The 21,586-nt window shown below is 39.0% G+C and overlaps 2 protein-coding genes across 2 annotated transcripts; both read right to left on the minus strand.

Annotated features, from left to right (window-relative positions):
- Nucleotides 1-2,848: 2,848 nt before the first annotated feature.
- Nucleotides 2,849-4,510, minus strand: LOC149143103 (uncharacterized). Its single transcript, XM_089451674.1, has 3 exons — nt 4,139-4,510; nt 3,368-3,508; nt 2,849-3,064 (listed from the first exon to the last, which is right to left on the minus strand). The coding sequence occupies exons 1-3, from the start codon at nt 4,508-4,510 to the stop codon at nt 2,849-2,851; spliced, it is 729 nt and encodes a 242-aa protein (XP_089307800.1).
- A 16,223-nt stretch (nt 4,511-20,733) lies between these two features.
- LOC149143104 (uncharacterized) lies at nt 20,734-21,288 on the minus strand. The gene has a single exon (XM_089451676.1). The coding sequence runs from the start codon at nt 21,286-21,288 to the stop codon at nt 20,734-20,736; it is 555 nt and encodes a 184-aa protein (XP_089307802.1).
- Nucleotides 21,289-21,586: the final 298 nt, after the last annotated feature.

Consider the following 21,586-nt stretch of genomic DNA (forward strand, 5'->3'; position numbering starts at 1 on the left):
TTGCTTGCATGACTTCTATTTCATTATACAGTTCCGCGGCTATTAAATATGTGTCTGTGGTTAGGTTCTTTATGCACAGGCTTGCGGTTTCACAAGGTTACTTTCCCTTTGCTTGCATGCATAGGCCCGAAAAGTTATGGTTTGCTTACATATATTTACTGTTTAACGGAGTCACCCTTCTTTTCTCACATGCTCAGTTCTTTGCTCAGATTGAACAAGATTATCTGTTATTGCCAGATACAAATTCTCGTCTCAGGTTTACAGATAAATGTTTTTTTTTATTTGCATGCATTAAATGAATATATACTTTCATAGTTATCAGTTTTAGCTCTAATACTCAGAGCCTTATTCTTCACTTCAGTTAATGCTTCCGTCTCTGTACTTCACAGCATACGGAAATGTTCTCGTTCTGTACATTCTTTATTATAAATTCATCTTGGGTTTTCTACCTTAAGCCAGGAGGTTCTATGGCACCCTTTAATACTATAAGGTGACCCGTCATCCAACGCTCTCTACGCAGAGCTTTTCTGTTGAACGCACGTGGTTTGGAAAACCTAGGGTATCTACCAGCGTTCTATTCGCTGTCACAAGATTTCTGCTGTTGCAGTCGATACCTTTTCTTTCTGTATAAAGGCATAAACCCTCTTTCATGCACTGTTCTACGACACTCATCAGTCCACAGGTTGTAAGGCACCTTTCTTTTTAACCTGTCCATTGTTAAACAAATTGATTAATACTGCTTATTTAATAATTTTTGGATCAAGGCTGCTACCTCGTAGCCGAACCTTGAGTAGGGTTCTGTACACCCATGCCCTTCTTGACTTTACTCTTCCGCCTTATTAATACACCCATGCCCTTCTTGACTTTACTCTTCCGCCTCATTAATTCTGACTGAGTGCTAACTCATTTGGTCCATTAACGGACAGTTTTTATTTAACCTTTACAGATGCACAGAATGCTATTTTCCCATCAGTATTTAGGAATCACACAGAGTCTTTCATAAATAAATTACTGTAAATTCCATACACAATGCTTTTTATAACAGGGACTACTGGTTTGGGAACCGTACCTGATCACCTCTGACAGGAATGGTTTTGTTCAAACAAAAGTCACATGAACTTAAATTCTGCTCTCCTCCTAGCCATGAGAATCCATCCTTCAGACGGTGTTCTCCCCCCGAGCAATCCTGCAGGCCCCCAGCCCTCAACAGGAACAGTGCACTTCTTGTGCCAGGTTATTTGGTCCTCACCAGACTTAACCTCTCTCTCTCTCCTTTACTCTTGGAGCAAGATTTGTTTTTCCTCTCTCTGTCCCAACAGCACATAATCCCTCAGTCAGGGTTTTTCCCTCTTTTGGAGGGTAGTTCCATCAGTTATCACAACTGATCATTTTCTTTAAGATTCACCTCTTAGAGGCTGCCAGCAATTCCAAGAAAATATTTAAATTTAAATTATTCAATCAGAATTAGTTTGCCACAGTTTTGTTTAAAACATAACAACAACTATATTAGTCTTTTACCACAGTAACTTTCAAATTTACATAAATCTGGGGTCATTACATCTCCCCCTCCTGAGATTGGACATCGTCCCGATGTCTATCTCCTGTAAACAGATTTGGATAAGCCTCTCTAAGGAGTTCCTCATCTTCCCAAGTGGCCTCCTCTGGTCCATAGTGCTGCCACTGCACTTTAGCTTGGGAAATAACTCGTTTCCGCAGCTGCACTTCTCTCCGGTCGAGAATGGTCAGTGGTTCGACCAGAACTTCGCCTTCCGGCTCGACCTGCAAACAGCAACGGATTTAGTTATTTCTCAGTTTATAACCAATGCTTATCCATAATAACCAGATTACTTCTTACCCGCACATTCTGCCATTGAATCACATGTTTAGGATCGTAAACGTATTGCTTTAATACAGATATGTGAAACACATTGTGAATCCTAATATGGCTTGGTAGGGCAAGTTGGTAAGCGACCGGTCCTACTTTGGTCAAGATCTGGAAAGGTCCAAAGTAACGAGGTGCTAGTTTGGCACATCCGCTCCACTGCAAGGTACTCCTTCTTGGTTGGATCCTCACAAGCACATGATCCCCAACCTGGAATTCCTTAAATCTTCTCTTTCGATCAGCGAAACTTTTCTGCCTGTCCTGAGCGGCTTTCAAGTTATTACGCACCCTTTTCACTGTGTTCTCCATTTCCTGTAACATATCAGGACCAATTCGCAACCTGTCCTCCGGTCCACCCCAGCTTGCGGGTGTGCGGCACTTCCGCCCATACATAACCTCAAAAGGACTCATCTGAGTTGAGGAATGGTATCCATTGTTGTATGCGAATTCGACTAAGTGGAGATAGTCCTCCCATTGAGTCGGCTTCATCATAACGCATGCTCTCAGCATGTCCTCCACAACTTGATTTACTCGTTCTGTTTGACCATCTGTTTGGGGATGATAAGCTGTACTAAAGTTCACCTATGTTCCCAGTTCAGCAAACAAGGTCCTCCAAAAGGTTGATGTAAACTTGACATCCCGATCAGAGATAATCACTTTCGGTAGTCCATGCAATTTGAACACATGCTGCATGAAAATATGGGCAATTTGTACAGCCCTGTATGTCGACTGCACAGGTATGAAGTGTGCTGCCTTGCTCAGCTTATCCACTACCACCATAATGGAATCATTATTCTTCTTGGTTTTGGGCAGTCCCGTTATAAAATCCATGGAGATAGTCTCCCACTTCCATTCTGGAATGGGTAGAGGGTGTAACAGCCCTGCTGGGTGCATGTGTTCCGCCTTAATTTGCTAACATTCTAGACAGCGTGCTAAATACTCAGCTATCTCTTTCTTCATTTTTGGCTAGTAGTACTCTTTGCGGAGTGCGGTAACCATTTTCTGGTAGCCCGGATGTCCCGTATAATGGCTGGTATGAAATTCATCCAAAATCAACTTCTTAATGCTGTCTTCATTGGGCACATACAGCTTATTATTAAAGCACAACATATCAGCATCATCTAGTTTGTACCCTTGCTGTAATTCCTTATCAGATTGCTGCTGTAATTGCTGTTTGATGTGCTGATAAACAGCATCTTGTTCAGCCGCTATTTTTATCTTTTCCACTAAGGTACTTTGCCACTTACTAACTGAAATTTTGCACACGCATTGCACCTTCCGACTTAATGCATCCGCTACTCAGTTCTCCTTACCCTTTAGATGCTTAATTTCAAAGTCGAACCCACTTAGGAAGTCAGCCCAGCGAGCTTGTCTCGTATTTAAGGTGGGTTGACTGAAGTAGTTCGTTAAACTGTGGTGGTCTGTTAATAACAGAAATTTTCTGCCCAAAAGGTAATGTCGCCACATTTTCAGGGCATGAATGACAGCAGCCAACTCCATGTCATAAGCAGAATACTTCTGCTCATGCTCTTTCAGCTTTCTGGACTCATAAGCAATGACTCTTCCTTCCTGCATCAGCACTCCTCCCACACCTTCTTTACTTTCGTCCGTGCAGACCACGTAATCCTTGTTAGGATCAACTATACTTAATATAGGTGCAGTAGTGAGTAAGTGCTTGAGCTGTTCAAAGCTCTTCTGGCACTCTGAGGTCCACTTAAATACTTTTCCTTTCTTTTGCAAAGAGGTGATTGGGTATGCTACTCTCGAAAAGCCTTCGACAAATCTTCTATAATACCCTGCTAACCCCATAAAGGACCTAATATCTGTCACGTCCTTTGGTATAGGCCACTCGATTATAGTTCTAATCTTTTCAGGGTCCACTGCAATGCCTTCTTTAGTGATCACGTGGCCCAAATATTGTATCTCCTCCTTGTAAAAGTCACATTTACTGAACTTTGCATATAATTGATGTTCCCGCAAAGTTTGCAACACCAATCTAAGGTGCTCCTCATGTTCCTTCCTTGATTTGTTGTAAATCAGGATGTCATCTATGAATATCAGCGCAAATTTATCTAAAAACCGATGAAACACATTGTTCATCAAGCACATGAAAGTGGCAGGTGTATTTGTCAGCCCAAAGGGTAACACCATGAACTCATAATGCCCATACCGCGTTCTGAAGGTGGTCTTAGCGATATCTTCCTCTTTTATTCTGATCTGATGGTAACCAGATCGCAGATCAATTTTTGAAAATACCGTGGCTCCCTTCACCTGATCAAAGAGCTCGTCGATTCTAGGCAAAGGATATTTGTTTTTGATTGTAAGCTTATTTAACTGGCGATAATCAATGCACATCCGAAAGGTTCCATCTTTCTTTTTGACGAACAGCACTAGGGCTCCCCAAGGCGACACGCTGGGTCTGATATAGTTTTTATCTAACAGTTCTTGTAGCTGCATCTTTAATTCTGTTAGTTCTGGCACACTCATACGATAGGGTGCCCGTGATACAGGTGCTGCTCCTGGAATTAGCTCCATAGTGAAATCCACATCCCATTTTGGTGGTAATCCCGGCACTTCCTCGGGAAAAACATCTGCAAACTCTTGCACTATCGGAATGTTACCCAGCATGGCAGTTTTGTCCTTTTGATTTGCATACCCCACCTGGATAGCGTAGATTTGACATTTCTTCTTGATGCACTTAGCTAGCTGGGTAGCTGTAATGGGTCAGATCTGTACAGGGTGTCTAATTCCTTGTAATTCTTGCTGATCCCCCTGATCATCTTTATAATATATGGTCTTGGTCTTGCAGTTCACCAAGGACCAGTGTTTCTCCAGCCAGTCCATCCCAATCAAAATATCGTAGGAGCCCAACGGTAACACATTCAAATCTGCCACTACTGGCTGCCCTGCTAAGGCTAAGGCACAATTATTTACCTTGGCCAAGACTCGTCTCTTGGCTCCTGTAGCTAGTTGGACCAGCCATGGATTCTTGAATTTTTCAGCTTGCAGTTTACACTGTTCTACAATTTTTGGACTAATATAACTTAAGGTAGCCCCTGGGTCTATAAGAACAGCTATGGATAGGTTTGCGATTTTACCTTCGAACTCAACCCCAGCATTGCACTGGTGGTCTGGTCATCCCCTCACCATCTGGTCTAACAGACTGCTCATTTGCCTTCGATTCGCTCATTGGTCTGGACCGGGGCACGTTCCTTGCAACAGGTCTACTACTTAGTCCTTTACCAGCACCCTTGTTCCCACTGCCGCGACCTCCTTTGCTGCTTCCAACCACCCGACCACTTCTTTTCTCATTCCATCTCTTACTTGAAGTGTCCCCCTTCTGTTTACTCTGCTGGTAACAGATTCTCGCCTTACGGATGGCTTCATCCATGGTTCTAGGGTTATCGAATTCAATCCTTTCCCTTATGTATGACGGTAGGCTGCTCACAAACCTCTGAACCTTGGCCTTCTCCTTAATGTAAGGTACATAACATAGCAGTGAAGTAAACCGGTTAATGAACTCGTCCATGGTTTGTTGTCCCAGTCTTAAGTCGTGGAATTCTCTGGCCTTCTCATCATAGAAGCGCTCTGTCAGGTACCTCTCCTTGAAATACTTCTGGAACTTTTCCCATGTAATAGTTCGTTCGCTGACCCCCTTGACAATCTTGATTTCCTCCCACCACAAGGTTGCCTTGCCCTGTAACTGGAAGATTGCCAATCTTGCTTTCAGGTTGTGGTCGTACTCATACAACTGAAAATACTTGTTCATATTGATCAACCAGGCTTCAGCAGCTTCCTCCTGCTCACCATCAAAATGTGGAGGTTTAATCTTTCGAAATTCGCCCTGCAATTCCACTTTCTGACGTTTTGATGTTTGCGGTTGGGGTGCATTATCAGAGTGATCCTCCTTATCTTCAGAATGTTCAGGTTCCATTTGATAATCTTGATCTTCTGTTACCCTTTGCTGTTCTGCACTGGGGTTGGACAGGGGTGGGTTTTGCCTGTCTGACAGGCTCTTCAGAATCTTTTCCTGTTCAACTGTTAGACGTGCGTTGTCCTCTCGCAACCGTGCCATTTCATTTTTCAATTCCTGGACAGTTTCCAGGATTGCAAGATTAGTACTCCATGATTCTGCATCCAGTTGCACCCACAGTCCTGCATTCTCTTGAGGGTTACTGCTGGGTCCTTGCATTTTGTCTCCACTTTGATTAACTGCCAGCTATTGCAATTCTGTATTTCATTCCAGATAACAAAACAAAGTTAAGTACGTTTGTTGGTTTGCATTAGTTTTACTTGGTGTACCGTTCTGCATACTGTATATGCTTTACTTGAGGCCACAGTGTTGAAACTGGGCTCTGATACCAATTTGTCACACCTACTTTAACATAAAAAAAAAAACTTTTGGATATATAAATTACACACGATAATCCTTTACTTGCAGCTCATTATGTGATCACCAGCCTTATTTGCACATTATACTTTACAAAGATAAACGTATAGGTTACAATTTGCATGGAATGGAAAACATATGGCCCACGACACGGTTGGCATACAATATTAACATTATACAATTGCTACCCAATGTATTTCATTTGATTGACACCTATGTTAAGGTCTCGGTTACGTCTCCATGCGGCAACATCTCCAGTACAGGTGGTAGGTTATGTAATGTTTAAACTTCCGCAGTCACTACAGATATTTTAACTCTTGGTATTAATGGCGTGGGCTTTTCGGATCCCAACGCAGTACCCTTCATTGACAGATCACCGAAGCTTTTATGTCTGCCCGTCCTTCTTGGGCAGGTGGCATGGCCTGGTTCTCCCAGCCATGTGACTTCTCGGTATTGCCAACGTTGATTCCTCCGCTAGCTACTCCCGCCATACTCCGACGGTCCAGATCTCTTCCTGAGATCGGAGGGCTGGAAATTGTTCAGGGTTTTGCGTGGATATTTAATCGACCATTCACACTATTGTTTCCTTTGTTGTCCGCGGTCTTTGCGGAATGGTTCCTCACTCCTCCTCGAGTTCGCTATCAACAGCACTATACTGCCGTTCTGTCATGCCGGAGCTGGACCCTGTTCGCTTTAAACCTTACAGGTACTAAGAAGGTGTTCTTGTTCATTATTCTGTATTTTTTTTTATGGCTGGAATCGCATGGTTTATTACTTATTGCAGTTTGGTTTTCCCTTGACAAATCCTGGTGCAGCGGCCCTGGTTACATTTGGTCAACTCCCACGGAATTACTCTGCAACGACTTCGATCAAACCCAGGTAAGCTTCTCAGCATTTGAAAGTTGGTTTATTCGAAATATTTCAGGGTTTACAGTCATACATGCCCTAAGGGTCGGTTTATTCGAATACATTTCAGGGTTTACCGTCATGCATACCTTAAATGGTCTATGCAGGTCTCAGTTTCCCCATTTGGTAGTCTCGTTCCCTCCGAGTTTCTCTCGGTGAAGAACCTTACATCCGGCTTGTTGCTTAACTAAGATTGTCTGTGTTAATGGTTACAAGTTGTTCTTTCAGAAATTCGGGGTTCTGTGGTAACCATCGAGGTCTTCCTTTTTTGTATTGCCGAGCCACTGGCGGCAGACTTAGATAATAGCTATGTTTAAGAATGTTCACATCTGGCCTCCATGCGCAGATAGGGTTATAAATGTATTTAATGGAACTGATTCTGTTCGCATATGTATTAATTTGCTCAGAGTATAAGTTTGCCTTTTAATGCTGTAATACTCTGCTTAGCCCACAGACATTTCACTTATATATTGAACATTTCATTTTGTATATTCTTTCTCAGAAATAGAGTCACCGCGTTAATTTGCTATATGGGTTTTTGGTCTTTTCTTTTGGACATCACTGTCTTGACATTTACCATATTATGATGATAGTCATGCTATAGATTCTGTAAAAGAAATGTTACGTTTACCAGTTGATTTATCATAGCTTAGCGCGTAAATAATGTTTGGTTAACAATCCCTCATTCCGTGAAAGGATTAGTTGCTTGCATGACTTCTATTTCATTATACAGTTCCGCGACTATTAAATATGTGTCTGTGGTTAGGTTCTTTATGCACAAGCTTGCGGTTTCACAAGGTTACTTTCCCTTTGCTTGCATGCATAGGCCCGAAAAGTTATGGTTTGCTTACATATATTTACTGTTTAACGGAGTCACCCTTCTTTATTCACATGCTCAGTTCTTTGCTCAGATTGAACAAGATTATCTGTTATTGCCAGATACAAATTCTCGTCTCAGGTTTACAGATAAATGTTTTTTTTTATTTGCATGCATTAAATGAATATATACTTTCATAGTTATCAGGTTTAGCTCTAATACTCAGAGCCTTATTCTTCACTTCAGTTAATGCTTCCGTCTCTGTACTTCACAGCATACGGAAATGTTCTCGTTCTGTACATTCTTTATTATAAATTCATCTTGGGTTTTCTACCTTAAGCCAGGAGGTTCTATGGCACCCTTTAATACTATAAGGTGACCCGTCATCCAACACTCTCTGCGCAGAGCTTTTCTGTTGAACGCACGTGGTTTCGAAAACCTAGGGTATCTACCAGCGTTCTATTCGCTGTCACAAGATTTCTGTTGTTGCAGTCGATACCTTTTCTTTCTCTATAAAGGCATAAACCCTCTTTCATGCACTGTTCTACGACACTCATCAGTCCACAGGTTGTAAGGCACCTTTCTTTTTAACCTGTCCATTGTTAAACAAATTGATTAATACTGCTTATTTAATAATTTTTGGATCAAGGCTGCTACCTCGTAGCCGAACCTTGAGTAGGGTTCTGTACACCCATGCCCTTCTTGACTTTACTCTTCCGCCTTATTAATTCTGACTGAGTGCTAACTCATTTGGTCCATTAACGAACAGTTTTTATTTGACCTTTACAGATGCACAGAATGCTATTTTCCCATCAGTATTTAGGAATCACACAGTCTTTCATAAATAAATTACTGTAAATTCCATACACAATGCTTTTTATAACAGGGACTACTGGTTTGGGAACCGTACCTGAACACCTCTGACAGGAATGGTTTTGTTCAAACAAAAGTCACCTGAACTTAAATTCTGCTCTCCTCCCAGCCATGAGAATCCATCCTTCAGACGGTGTTCTCCCCCCGAGTAATCCTGCAGGCCCCCAGCCCTCAACAGGAATAGTGCACTTCTTGTGCCAGGTTATCTGGTCCTCACCAGACTTAACCTCTCTCTCTCTCCTTTACTTTTGGAGCAAGATTTGTTTTTCCTCTGTCTGTCCCAACAGCACAGAATCCCTCAGTCAGGGTTTTTCCCTCTTTTGGAGGGTAGTTCCATCAGTTATCACAACTGATCATTTTCTTTAAGATTCACTTCTTAGAGGTTGCCAGCAATTCCAAGAAAATATTTAAATTTAAATTATTCAATCAGAATTAGTTTGCCACAGTTTTGTTTAAAACATAACAACAACTGTATTAGTCTTTTACCATAGTAACTTTCAAATTTACATAAATCTGGGGTCACTACACATGGAGAATAAGACGACCTAGTCCTTGTAGTCTGGATATTCATGATTGATTGTGTGTTACTCTCTTATAAGAGATATTTTCGTAAAGCATTTTGTTCATGAGGCTAGACAAAGTCAAGAAGCTTGTAGGTCGAATAAATATGAGTTTTTGTGATTGCCCAGAAGAAAAAATATCTTAATATAGTTTTTTCCATGTTAACATTTTGGAAATGGAAAAGTTTCTTTGAGTGAAATGGCTCAATAAGCCAGCAACTAGTCGTGAAAGTATGATTATATAAAGAAGGAAATGTTAAACCTTATTAATTTGTCAAGCAATTGTAAAGATTCCCATGAAAAATAATAAAAGTATAAAGAGCATGAAATGGAATAATAAAATCCTTTTGTTAATACATCTATATACAAGGGAGTGTGATGGTTCTTCGAAAATGTGACCAAGGAGAATCTAATGTTAACATGTTATATATAAGCATTTTTTAGTACAATAATATATATAAACCATGGTAATTAATAAGAAGAAAGTCCTAATGCTTCTCGATTGATGGTAAAAAGAGTGTGTTAAGTTTATAAATACCTCTTAACAGTATGAAACTTTGCAACTTAAGATCATACTTTAATGTATACATCTCATATAGATAAGGTTTTTGAGAAATATCTAACCAATATGAACTCTTCCAAGTTGGAAAAGAAATTGAGACATGACGAACATACTTCTTATAAGAAGTAAAAAGAATAAATTAAGTTTTTAATAGTGACGCTATGCATATTTAAAAAAATAAAAAAAAAATGATACATTTAGGGTGTGGATGCATGGCTAAATAAAATCACCTAAGACTTGAAAGGAGGATTGTATACTAGAGAAATTCCATAATTGTATCATTATTGTTATGATACATATACCCATGTATGGACATGAATTGTTTCTCTACCATAGTCTAGGTGAGTGGTGATTCAGATAAAAATGTTTTATAAAGGAACATGCTTAATATCCGTGCATAGTAATGGGTCTTATAGATCTTCCATGTAAGCACTTTCTGATGAATTCTGGTATTGATGGTTTCTTACATGTCGAAAAAAGTAAAAGACATTGCTCAACAATCATAAAGATGTTGGTTACAAAAATTCCTATTAAGGGGTAGTATGTTATGTAGAGGAAAAGAGCGTGAATGACCTAATGATTATATTGGTAAAGTAGTGTGGAGTTGTTGTTGTGTTTTGATAGACTGTAGGTTTTGTTGCCTAGATGTTGGGCATAGTTGTGACTTGTAGAATCAATGTTAGATTTCTATCAATGATTACAAATATGCATAGCATGTATAAAGTTGGTGTTTCCTCGATGTAGGGGATTTGAGTTGCTTATGACATTATATTTTTTTAGCATACATGCATGGGCTATTATGTGCCAACAATAAATAGGCAAAATGTGCATGACTATGTTCAAGAGTCAGGCTGGACACGGGAATTGTAGGTTATTAGTCTTACAGGAAAAATCTTATAAGTAAAGTTGTCATATCATGCAATAGGGAACAAATGCCCTAAAAGTAAGTAATGCACATAGGTGGAAGATATTATTACTTGAAGTGACCCACTTACATATGTTGCCTTCATGAATGGAAGAATCACAATTCTCATAAAACTAGACTACGATTCTCGATAGAGATTAAACAATGGTCATCATGATATAAAAACAACTTATAAATGGTATAACTGCTATGAAAACATTATACCAAGGTAAACAATGGTGAGAACATGTTATAGTACAAAAATATATAACATGTACATATTATCACTCAAATTAATCCTTTAATTAATGCATCTACATACAATGTGATTTGTTCTTCGAATGGAAGAAAGTATGGTTAAGGGTAAATCTTAACCTAAAGAAATTCCACGAAATATGCATATTTCGATGGATATGCATAACAGAACCTATAAGTACCCTTGAGTGAAAACCATAGTAATTGATGAAGTGCTCAAATGGTATGTACCACTAGGTCAATTAAATGGTATTTAAAAGTCTATTTAAATATATTGATATCATATCAATTGAAATGAATAAGTTGTATCAAGAAATTTTGAGAGGTTCTCTTATTGGATTGCATTGATAATGTGTCTCAACAACATAAGAAAGGATGCACAATTCAAATAGGAATTCATAAAATAGATAACCCATCCCTTGGTTAAGGGTGATTTAATGTTAAAGAGGAGCTAACATGTAAGTACCCTAAGATCATAAACACTAACAAAAAAAAGCGGTGTAGAATTGAAAGTAGTAAAAACTTTCAGGTATAGCTATGCTAAATTATGCATGCCAAAAAATTTGTTGAAGCGTACAAAGAGCAATAGTAAACCATATGGGATGAATTATGATTTAATAGTCTGTGAGATAATAGTCTTCTTTAGGACATTAAACAAAAGGTATGATGAAAATATGCATGAATACAATACTATACTACTGATATTATAACCAAATGAAATCTGGAAATGTTCTGCACTTGAAAAACTTTCTCCAATTACAAAAATGAACCATGCTTATACAAATTCCTTGTGAATTGAGCACCGTTGTTTTAAATTGATAAAGGAATGCTTGGCATGATACTAACATGGTAGAAAAATATGTGGACAAAGATTTTGTCATGCAAGTGATATTGTGGGAATGGTATGATGGGCTGTAGCACAGATGGTGCTATGTATAGTAGTACATACAGTACCCGTATGATGACATGTGTTATAGGATTGAAATATGATTTGTATATTAGAGTGTATAATACAAATTTGTGCAGATATGCATGAAGACATTAAATAAATGTCTGGCAAGGCAACCGACCTAGAGGTTACACCAAAAAAAGGATAGTAAGATTGGTATAGCTAACCAAGGTTAATTGCATTTTGCCATACATAAAATCATGATGAATATATATGATGGATATATATTGTTATGTGAACTAATATTTTATGACCTTGTAGACATAATAATGTGGAAAATATGCTAACTAATGTCTTGTATGCACAGAAGCTGCAAGAAACAGGTGTTCAACAAGAACTCAAAGATTGGAAAAGAATGCAAGTAGAGAACATGCATTGTTCAGATAAAATAACTGATAAGCAATAGTTGCTCTAATAATATTAAGTAACACATTATGATATTTATCATAGTTAAGCTTTTGCATATATAATTCTCACAAATGGTTTGAAAAAAAAATGTTAAAGGTAGCTATGAAAGGAGAGCACTAATTTAGACCGATGTAGGTATGGAAGGAGAGGTGCAAGGAACACTCCTTGTGACCAATGTACATCAGAAAAATTGTATCAGATGGAAGAGCCATAAGAGTTGTTGATTCAGAAACTAGCTACCTATGAATGAGGATATGATGCAATGACACACGAGGATGATATGAATTTTAAGGGGGGGATTATGTAACACCCCTCCCTTGTGTGGTAAATTATTGTAAACCTAAGCTTAGTTAAAGCTAGGTGTAATATCCTCCCTTCTGTGCTAAATTATTGCAAACCTATGATGAGTTAAAGCTAAGTGTGATACCCTCCTTTGTGGGTAAAACTATTCTAAACCTAAGCTGAGGAAAGATAGGTGATATGCAATCTGAAAAGAAAATGTGTTATTAAATAAATTAATAAAATAATCACTTGGAGGGTGGAGCACCAAGAGAGAGGATATGATTTCCAAATCCCATTAGGAATGGGATAGAGATGAATCTTTCATGATAAGCTTCTAGATGTGATTATAGATAAGATTGGATGGATCGGATATCCATCAGATGGATGAAAGATAAATATCCATCGGACATAAAATCTTTGTGGGAGATAAAGGCAAGATTTTATGAGGAAAATCCTTGTGGGATATCAAGACGAGCTTTCCGAAAAAGACATAGGCAAATGGAAAAATCCATTAAATCGAGAAACCGCCAATGGTAACTAAATCATGAAAGAAGATATTAAATACCCAGTGCATTGATCGATGGAGGAAAGTTGATCCTTGGCAAGACCTTTGTCTCGGGGGGAATCAAAGGTGATTCAAGATTGGGTGGTGGTGCTCCTTCCTCCAAGTGATTGTTTTAGATGGATTCACATGCGTGGGATGTGTTGTATGTTGACATATTACCCTTATGTTATTATTATTTGTTTCATTTATATAAATGTTGCAGTTTGTATTGGTATGGAAAGAATTGCACTTTATGCATATGACATTTATGGCTTTTAATTGGGCAAGAGTATAGCATGTTGAGCTGTTTGGGATAGTGGATATGCATTACTTCTAACTTATGTGCTATCTGGATAATGATTCTGTATTCATATTACATAAGTTATGTTGGTAGTGTAATCTGTAGCTATGTCAATGGCTTCATCCTTATGCATGTTACGCTATTACCTCTAAAATTAAAGTTAGTGGTAGAGGCTTATTAGTTGGATTAATATCACTGTGGCTATGGAAATATCTTACTGTTGATAGGGATTCCATGGGGCCATCAATGTGGATGGAGCTACTTCTACTAACATGTTTATGGTATGTTCATAAATATTGAACCTAAACATGGTTGTCATAGCAAGCCTTATTATTAGTTGATAAGTGGTAATGCACGTGAGTGAATTATCAAATAGCGTTTAACTGCATAATTAATGAGGGAATGGTTTTCTATGCCATGCATGAGGGTTGGGTAGTTATGTGTTATTTAACAGTAATATCACAAACCTGTGAGACTCTACATGAAAAGCCATGCTTGTGTTAGCTACAGTAGACTTGATCTAATGTCCATTGAAGTGAACTGTAATTCTGATCAGGTTAAGTGGATTAGAATTAAGGTATTATATGTCGATGGGGAAAACTAACTAACGAGTGTTATTGGTTGCATGTTAGGACTAATTTTCCTTCCACAAAATTATAAAATTGTGCTTCATGATGACGGCAGTGTAAATTAACAATAATGATTTCATCAAGACTTCTTTTTTAGATGATCATAATGTGAGTGGCCACTGATTTTATTTATTTATTTCATAGTTATTTTTACTTTTCATTTTTTCCAAACTTATCCCTGAATTACAAATTTCTTTTCATCCTTGTTTCTTAGTCCTTTCTGGATCCATTAAATAAAATAATAAAATAAATTAATTTTTCCATTTAAATATAGCCGTTAGAAAAAAATAAAAAAATAAAGTAATTAATTATTAAATATTATTAAATAGAACCCTAGTCAAATATAATCATTTATTAATATGTAGATATTTAATAAAATATATATTTATTAAAAAAAAAAAAAAAAAAAAAAAAAAAAAAAAAAAAAAAACTAAAAATGAAAAATACTTTTTCTCTCTTAGTCAAATTAGCCGTTTTCATCTAGCCTTCAGGAATTGCCTGTTTTCCTATTTAACCCTCTTCCTAGATCTGATTCTTCATCTTGTCTTGAAGATGAACCACACTCGTTGGTTTGAAACACATCGACCAAATCCTTCAATGTGATTTCTTCCCAAAAATTATTTATATTAAGATATGGATCACAAAACTTGAATTCGGGTATCTCTGTTGTAAGATTTGCATAAGACCATGGGGCATGCAGAAAAATTTAGGTGGAAATGCATCTAATTATGGTTCAATCATATATGCCATGTTTTTCATAATGAATTCTAAATATCCCATCATGAACCCACAAAAAAATCAAGAGGAAGTAGATCAGTATAGTTGCAAAATTAATAAATGGTCGTGAAATAAAAAGGAATATAATACATGTATTAAGGGTGAATTTTCACTATAAACGAAGGGAAAAAAAATTAAACTTATGGAGATGGGTTTTCTAGGTAGGCTCAGGAGGTTGGTTACACTTTTAAAGTGAAAAGAGATTTGGTCTCTCTCAGGTTATGGTAGATCACGACTGAAGATGGATCTAGATTGTTCTTATTAAAAATGTGTGATAAAATTAGAAATTTTTAATAGCTCAAGAGTGATAACCCGCAATATTAAAATTTTATAATTAATGTAATGTTACATTTTCCGACTATTTTTTTAATATAATATATTTTTTTATAATTTACTAAAACATAAAAAATTAATTAACAAATTATATATATATATATATATATATATATATATATATATATATATATATATATATATATACATATATAATGGATGTCATATAAATTGAATGGATGGTAAACACTTATATAGGGACCAATTGGTAAGAAGTATCAAAAAACTTACTACATGGTACATCTCATATCACCAAAGAATACACACACACACACACACACACATATATAGCTTTATTTTACTATTATTATTATTACTTGTAGGAATAATTGATATATAAGTTAAATATTTATAAATTTAAAAAAAATGGAACAAGGTTAAACATTTATACATTTAAAAAAGTATAGAAGAGGATTATTGACTATAAATATTTACAATACCATTTGAGCAATATTATGGCTTATCAACACTATATCCCAAAAAACCATGAATAGTTTCGTATGACATTAGTTGATATGACATTTTCTTTTTAATTAATCATATCAACCTTTAATTTGTGTATACTAATATGCATATTATATTCTGAAATATTTTGTATAAGTCAATTCTCTATTATCCAACTAACTACGATCCACTTGACCATTTTTTTTTTTCTGTGTAAATACTAATTCTATTAATAAAGAGAAAAATATGTACATGGAGGTTGAAACCTCAGAGGCGGCAGAGGCCAGCCCTCAGCGAAAGATTCTGAGACATACATATGCTGCTATCTGTCCTTTCAGGATTAAAAGACTTCATAACATGATTTGGTAGACACAGACGCACAAAAAAATAATTCTGTTCTGAGTTTAACATAGTTTTACTATCGTCTGCAGTGGCTTTACTGAGAAGCATTTTGTCATACCCACCATGGACAAAAATAGGCAAAACAAAAACTCACCAAACCAAGAATTGTTGCTGCAGACCAAGAACAGGTTGGCTGGCACCGATACTAAACGAGAAATGAGACTAGACCCATAACCAGAGACCCAAAACATAGACACATAGCATAAAATCAAAGAGAGCAAAGGCAAGATTGCCACCCGTCAGCAATGAACCAGCATCATTCGACATGTTGCGGAGAGTCGGGCGCATCCTCGTCCACCTGGCTGGATGAGGCAATCCAAGTGACGAATCAATTGTCTTCATTCCCTTCGATACCACCTTCTGGAGGAGTTACTAGGTTGAGGATGCTGCCTGCATGATGAACCGGTCCACAAGCAAGGACCTCGCGCTGAGTCGAATCTGCCGGATGCGGAGGCGCCTCAGGAACAGTGCTATCTTCCTGCATGTTATTTTCATTAAACACAACTCCAGCCATCTCCCCCTGAAGTACACTATCATCCTGAGATTGAGAGGTGGTGGTGTGTGCTGAGCTGCTGGGATTGTCCTCTTCCTCAGCGAGAATAACAGTGATACTGGCAGACAATACTGCCCTGTTGAGCCTGCTATGGAAGGTGAAGCGAGTTGCTTGAAAGGAATTGTGCGGGAGAGGCCCAGCATGGCCAGAGGGCTGAGAGGACGGGGAGGCCGAAGCAATGGGGACTACGTTCTGAGGAGCAGAATGAGAGGCTCTGCCTCTATTTCCAATATTGCCTCCTCGGCGAGAGACCCCTCGACGACGAGGCATCCTCGAATTGTCTGAACAACCAAGAAAGGGAAAATGGCAGAGCTGACGGGGGAGGGACTGAGCATAGAGGAACCAGGCGATACAGAAAACCTAGGCGTGCTTCCAGACTACCTGAGCGAGACATGGGTGTGGGAAGAAAAGCGGGCGGAGGTGAAAAGAACCAACAGCAATGGCGTGAACCAAACACCAGTCCATGAATAAAACCTTGAGCATGAACTCTCGAGCTAGCGCACATTAAAGACGGTATGTGCGACCATCATTCCATCCTACATTCTAATAAATTTGCATGTCATTGAGATCTACGATCTTCGTCCGCAAGCCAGGTGTAGGGCCATCTGCCTGCAATGCGAGATCCCTCATAAATGCATCGTATTAACACCCGCATCTGGGTGTGTGTCATCCTCCTAAAGCCTATCATCCTTCACAATATTCTGTAACTCAGAGAGTTGACCCTCGGAGGCTATGCTGGAGATTGAGCCTACAAAGAGATCTACCCCAATTTCCACTCCTATATTAGCAAGAAAATCAGCAAGCTTATTTCCTTCCCGCTTAGTGTGTTTGAAAGAAATTGCTTGATGTTGAGAAAGCCATCTGTCTATTAGCTCGAGCCTTTGAGCCATTCTCCAACTGTTACTGACCTTATGTATGGGGGAGCCCTGCATTAGTTTTGTGACCATGTTTATGATGATTTGCGAGTCCCCTTCTATGATAAGTGGAAAAAAACTTTTGTCCTGAGCCAGGGTGAGACCTCGCCATAGTCCTTCCAATTCCACTGAGTTGTTGGAGTCCCAACCTTTTGAGCCGAGAAAGATGAGTTGAGGAGTGCCATAATGATCCCTGAAGACTCCTCCATAACCTGCTTTTCCCGGATTACCCTTTGAAGCTCCGTCGAAGTTGAGTTGGAACATGTTGCTAGGTGGCGGAGTCCATTTTGTTGGCCTTTGTTTATTCTTAGTAGGATTGTCTTTAAGAGTAGGCTGTTGATTTAAATGTATCTTCCAATTATCCCAGACTGATTGTTCCTGCGGCAGTGAAGGAAAATCTTCTTGGGACCATGCTTTAATAGATAATGACTCTTTAATGTTCTGATGTAATTTGGTCCATATCTGCTCTATAGACATAGATTGATCCTTAAAAACTCTTATGTTCCGCTCCTTCCAGATGTTCCACATCAGTAGACCAGGAATAAGCTGCCATAGTGTGTTGAGGATTTTGCTTTGATATGGCTCGTGACTCCAATTGTGAATAGTGGCTTTGATATCCCCTTGCACTCTACCCTCTTTTTGGCATCGGAAGGTAACCTTTTCCCACAGCTTCCGTCCTATTTGACAGGTTTGCATTAGATGAATAGTTGATTCCTCTTCTTGCTTACAGTTGAGACATATAGATGGGCCAGAGAAGCTTCGTTTTCTGAGATTATCCCATGTGAGGATTTTATTGTGACATAAGAGCCATAAAAAAGTAGACACCTTCGGCCAATTTGAGGAATGCCAGATTTTATCCCATAAAGTGTCTTTGATTATCCTTTCTTTGATAATTATCTTATATGCTTCCCTTGTGGTGAAAGTACCTTTCTCTTCATATCCCCATCTTAGTATGTCCGATCCTTCTGAGATGAGGATTTTCCGTTTTTGTAATTCTAAGGAGAGAGAGAGCTGAGTTTGCTCAGAGCCGTGCATCATAATTTGTTTGGCATCCATCCATTGTCTATATCCCTGTGTGGAAGAAGGGTCCCAGAACTGATTAACCTTTGCTAACTGATTTATACCTTGCTCTGGTAAGGGAAGGTTAGAGAGAGTGTCCTTTATCTTTGGGAGCTGCTGCCAGGAGTCTTCCCAGAATCTTGTTGTGTTACCGCTCTTAACTTCCCAGAAACTATGCTGTTGTATTAGATCCCTATGTTGAATGGCCGAATTCCAAATTACAGACCCTGTGCTTACTTCTGACATTTGAATTCTTTCTTCAATAGGGCTATTATTCGCATATTTTGCCGTCCAAAGGGAGGCCCAGGGAGTATTAGGATTTTCCAGCCACCTCCACCATATTTTAGCTCTCATTGCCTTATTACTGTGCCCTGGATCTCGTAGTCCAATACCCCCAGCCTTCTTCGGAAGACACACATTGTCCCATTTGACCAGAGCCCACTTTCGATTAGGGCCTGAACTGCCCCATAAGAAGTTGCGCTGGAGATTCTTTATCTCCTTGAGAACCCATTTAGGAGCTTCAAGAATAGAGAAAAGATACAAAGGCATGGAATGGAGAACCACCTTAATGAGAACAAGTTTGCTGGCCATATTGAGAGCTCTATGAGTCTAGAGGAAAAGCCTTGCCTCTAGCTTTTCTAACAGGTCTTTCCAAGAGGAGTGCTTGAGGGCCGAGGCTATTAAGGGAGCTCCTAGGTATTTGGAGGGGAGGGAAGCAATGGTAAAACCAAGAATACGGGCTATGGCTCTTTGAGTGGGAGCTGGGGTGTTAAAGAAAAAGATTTGAGATCTGACACGATTGATAAGGGCTCCGGAAGCTTCAGAGAAGTTTGTTAAGAGGGCTTTGAGAAGGCGAGCTTCTTGGACCGAGGGATGACCAAAAAGCATGTTATCGTCCACAAATTGCTGGTGGGAATAGGTAGGAGAATTGCTGAAAGATAGGCCTTTGAGATGCTGGGAAAGCAGAGCGGATTTTAGACTCCTACCTAGTCCTTCTGCCATAATAACAAAAAGAAAAGGTGAAAGGGGATCTCCCTACCTGATACCCCTGGAAGGACGAAACGTAGCCGATGGGATACCATTGATAAGCACAGAAAAGAATGAGGAAGACAAAAGATTGATAATCCATCTAACCCAGGAAGGGGCAAAGCCAAAGGCAGTAAGAATTTTTTGAATGTAAACCCAGCTGATACTATCAAAAGCTTTAGACAAATCGATTTTAAGCAACATACCTGGTTTTTTTGTTTGCTTCAGAGAGTGGGTTATTTCATGAGTTAAAATAATCCCATCTGTTATCTGCCAACCTTCTACATAACTAGATTGCTCGGGCGAGATAATGAGAGGGAGCAACGGTTTCAGTCTGGTAGCTATCACTTTGGAGACAATCTTGTAGATTATGTTGCATAGAGCAATCGGTCTGTACTTGTTTGGAGTATTGGATTCCTCTACCTTGGGTATTAAGGTGATGAAGGTGGCATTCAGCCTTGGGTACATCCATCTTAAAGTGCGAGATTCCTCAACCACCTGCCAGACCTCCACTTTGATAAGATCCCAAAAGCTATGAAAAAAGTTGGAGGTGAATCCATCCGGACCCGGCGCTTTCCCTGCTTTCAATTGATGTACAACACTTTTGACTTCCTGCAAACTTGTGGGCTTAAGGAGGAGAAGATTGTGCTCTTCTGTGATTAGTTTTGAAATGTTTCTTAGAACTTTGTTTATAGCAGGCATTCTATCTATGCTGGGTTCTTGATGAGCTTTCTTAAAGTATCTTAGAAACTCATCTTCAATGCCTTCATGCATCTCAATTCTGTCTCTCTGCACGTTTTTTATGTGGGAAATGTAATTATTCATTCTACGTTGCAATTTGGTTTTATGAAAAAAAATTGTATTCTTTTCCCCATCCTTAAGCCATCTGACCCTCGATTTCTGCCTCCAAAGGGTTTCCTCCTGTTGTGCTCTATCTAGAATTTGGGATTCGATAGCTTGTTCCTACTTTACAAGTTCCTCGGAGCGTCCTTCTATGATGATCCTTTGCTGGACATCCTTCATTTCTTGATTGAGTGCTGCCAGTGCTTTGAAAATATTGCCAAAAGTGGTATGATTCCAGTGTTTGATTTCTCCTTTGAGGTGCTTTAGTTTCTGCTGGAATATAGACATCTTGGTACCACTAGTGGGATTGAACTTGAGCCAAGTTGATCTAACAAATTCATAGAAATCCGGATGAGTTAACCAAAAGGCCTCAAATCGGAAGGGATGCCTAATACTGTTGCCTGGCCGGTTCCATTGGAGAGCTATGGGCCAGTGATCTGAACCTGATACTGGAAGGATGGAAGCAGTGAATTCCCCACCTAGGTGAGTTGCATTGTCTGATATTAGAAATCTATCGAGACGTGAGGCTATTTGTTGCAATCCCTCTCTTTTATTGTTCCAAGTGAACATACCGTTATTTGAAGGAAGATCTACCAGCCAGTTGTTTTGAATAAAGTCTTTTAGTAGATTCCCATCTCTATTCCTTCTGCTTCTGCCTCCCTGCTTTTCCTCCATTCTTGCTATCATGTTAAAATCTCCTCTAGATATCCAAAGCGGGTATCACCTATTTGAGTTAAGCTCCGACAAAGTATCCAAAAGTTCAGCTTTGTGTATGGTTTCCTGAGGGAAATATACATTAGTTATATGACCATGGGTGTTGGTGCCAATTATATGAAATATTGCCTGGATGAAGTTCTTGTTTGCATGTATATTGTCGAGTTGAATTACTCGTGCATCCCAGAGAATTGCCAGTCCTCCTGACGCCCCTTGAGCATCAACAACTGTTACTAGCCCTCCTGGCCAGGCTTTCGCT

Source organism: Pinus tabuliformis, chromosome X, assembly GCF_031772625.1.
Source record: "Pinus tabuliformis cultivar Carrire ecotype Pingquan chromosome X, CPIR1, whole genome shotgun sequence".
Taxonomy (NCBI): domain Eukaryota; kingdom Viridiplantae; phylum Streptophyta; class Pinopsida; order Pinales; family Pinaceae; genus Pinus; species Pinus tabuliformis.

Bases quoted from the DNA above. Each gene is read 5' to 3' on its own strand.
- LOC149143103 (XM_089451674.1), bottom strand. From the start codon at position 4,510: ATGCTGGGTAACATTCCGATAGTGCAAGAGTTTGCAGATGTTTTTCCC. The intron at 3,509-4,138 runs GTATTTTCAAAA...GATCCTAACAAG, and splicing joins ATCAGGTGAAGGGAGCCACG to GATTACGTGGTCTGCACGGA. The intron at 3,065-3,367 runs GTCATTCATGCC...GCTGTTTATCAG, and splicing joins ATGACATGGAGTTGGCTGCT to CACATCAAACAGCAATTACA.
- LOC149143104 (XM_089451676.1), bottom strand. From the start codon at position 21,288: ATGGAGGAAAAGCAGGGAGGCAGAAGCAGAAGGAATAGAGATGGGAAT.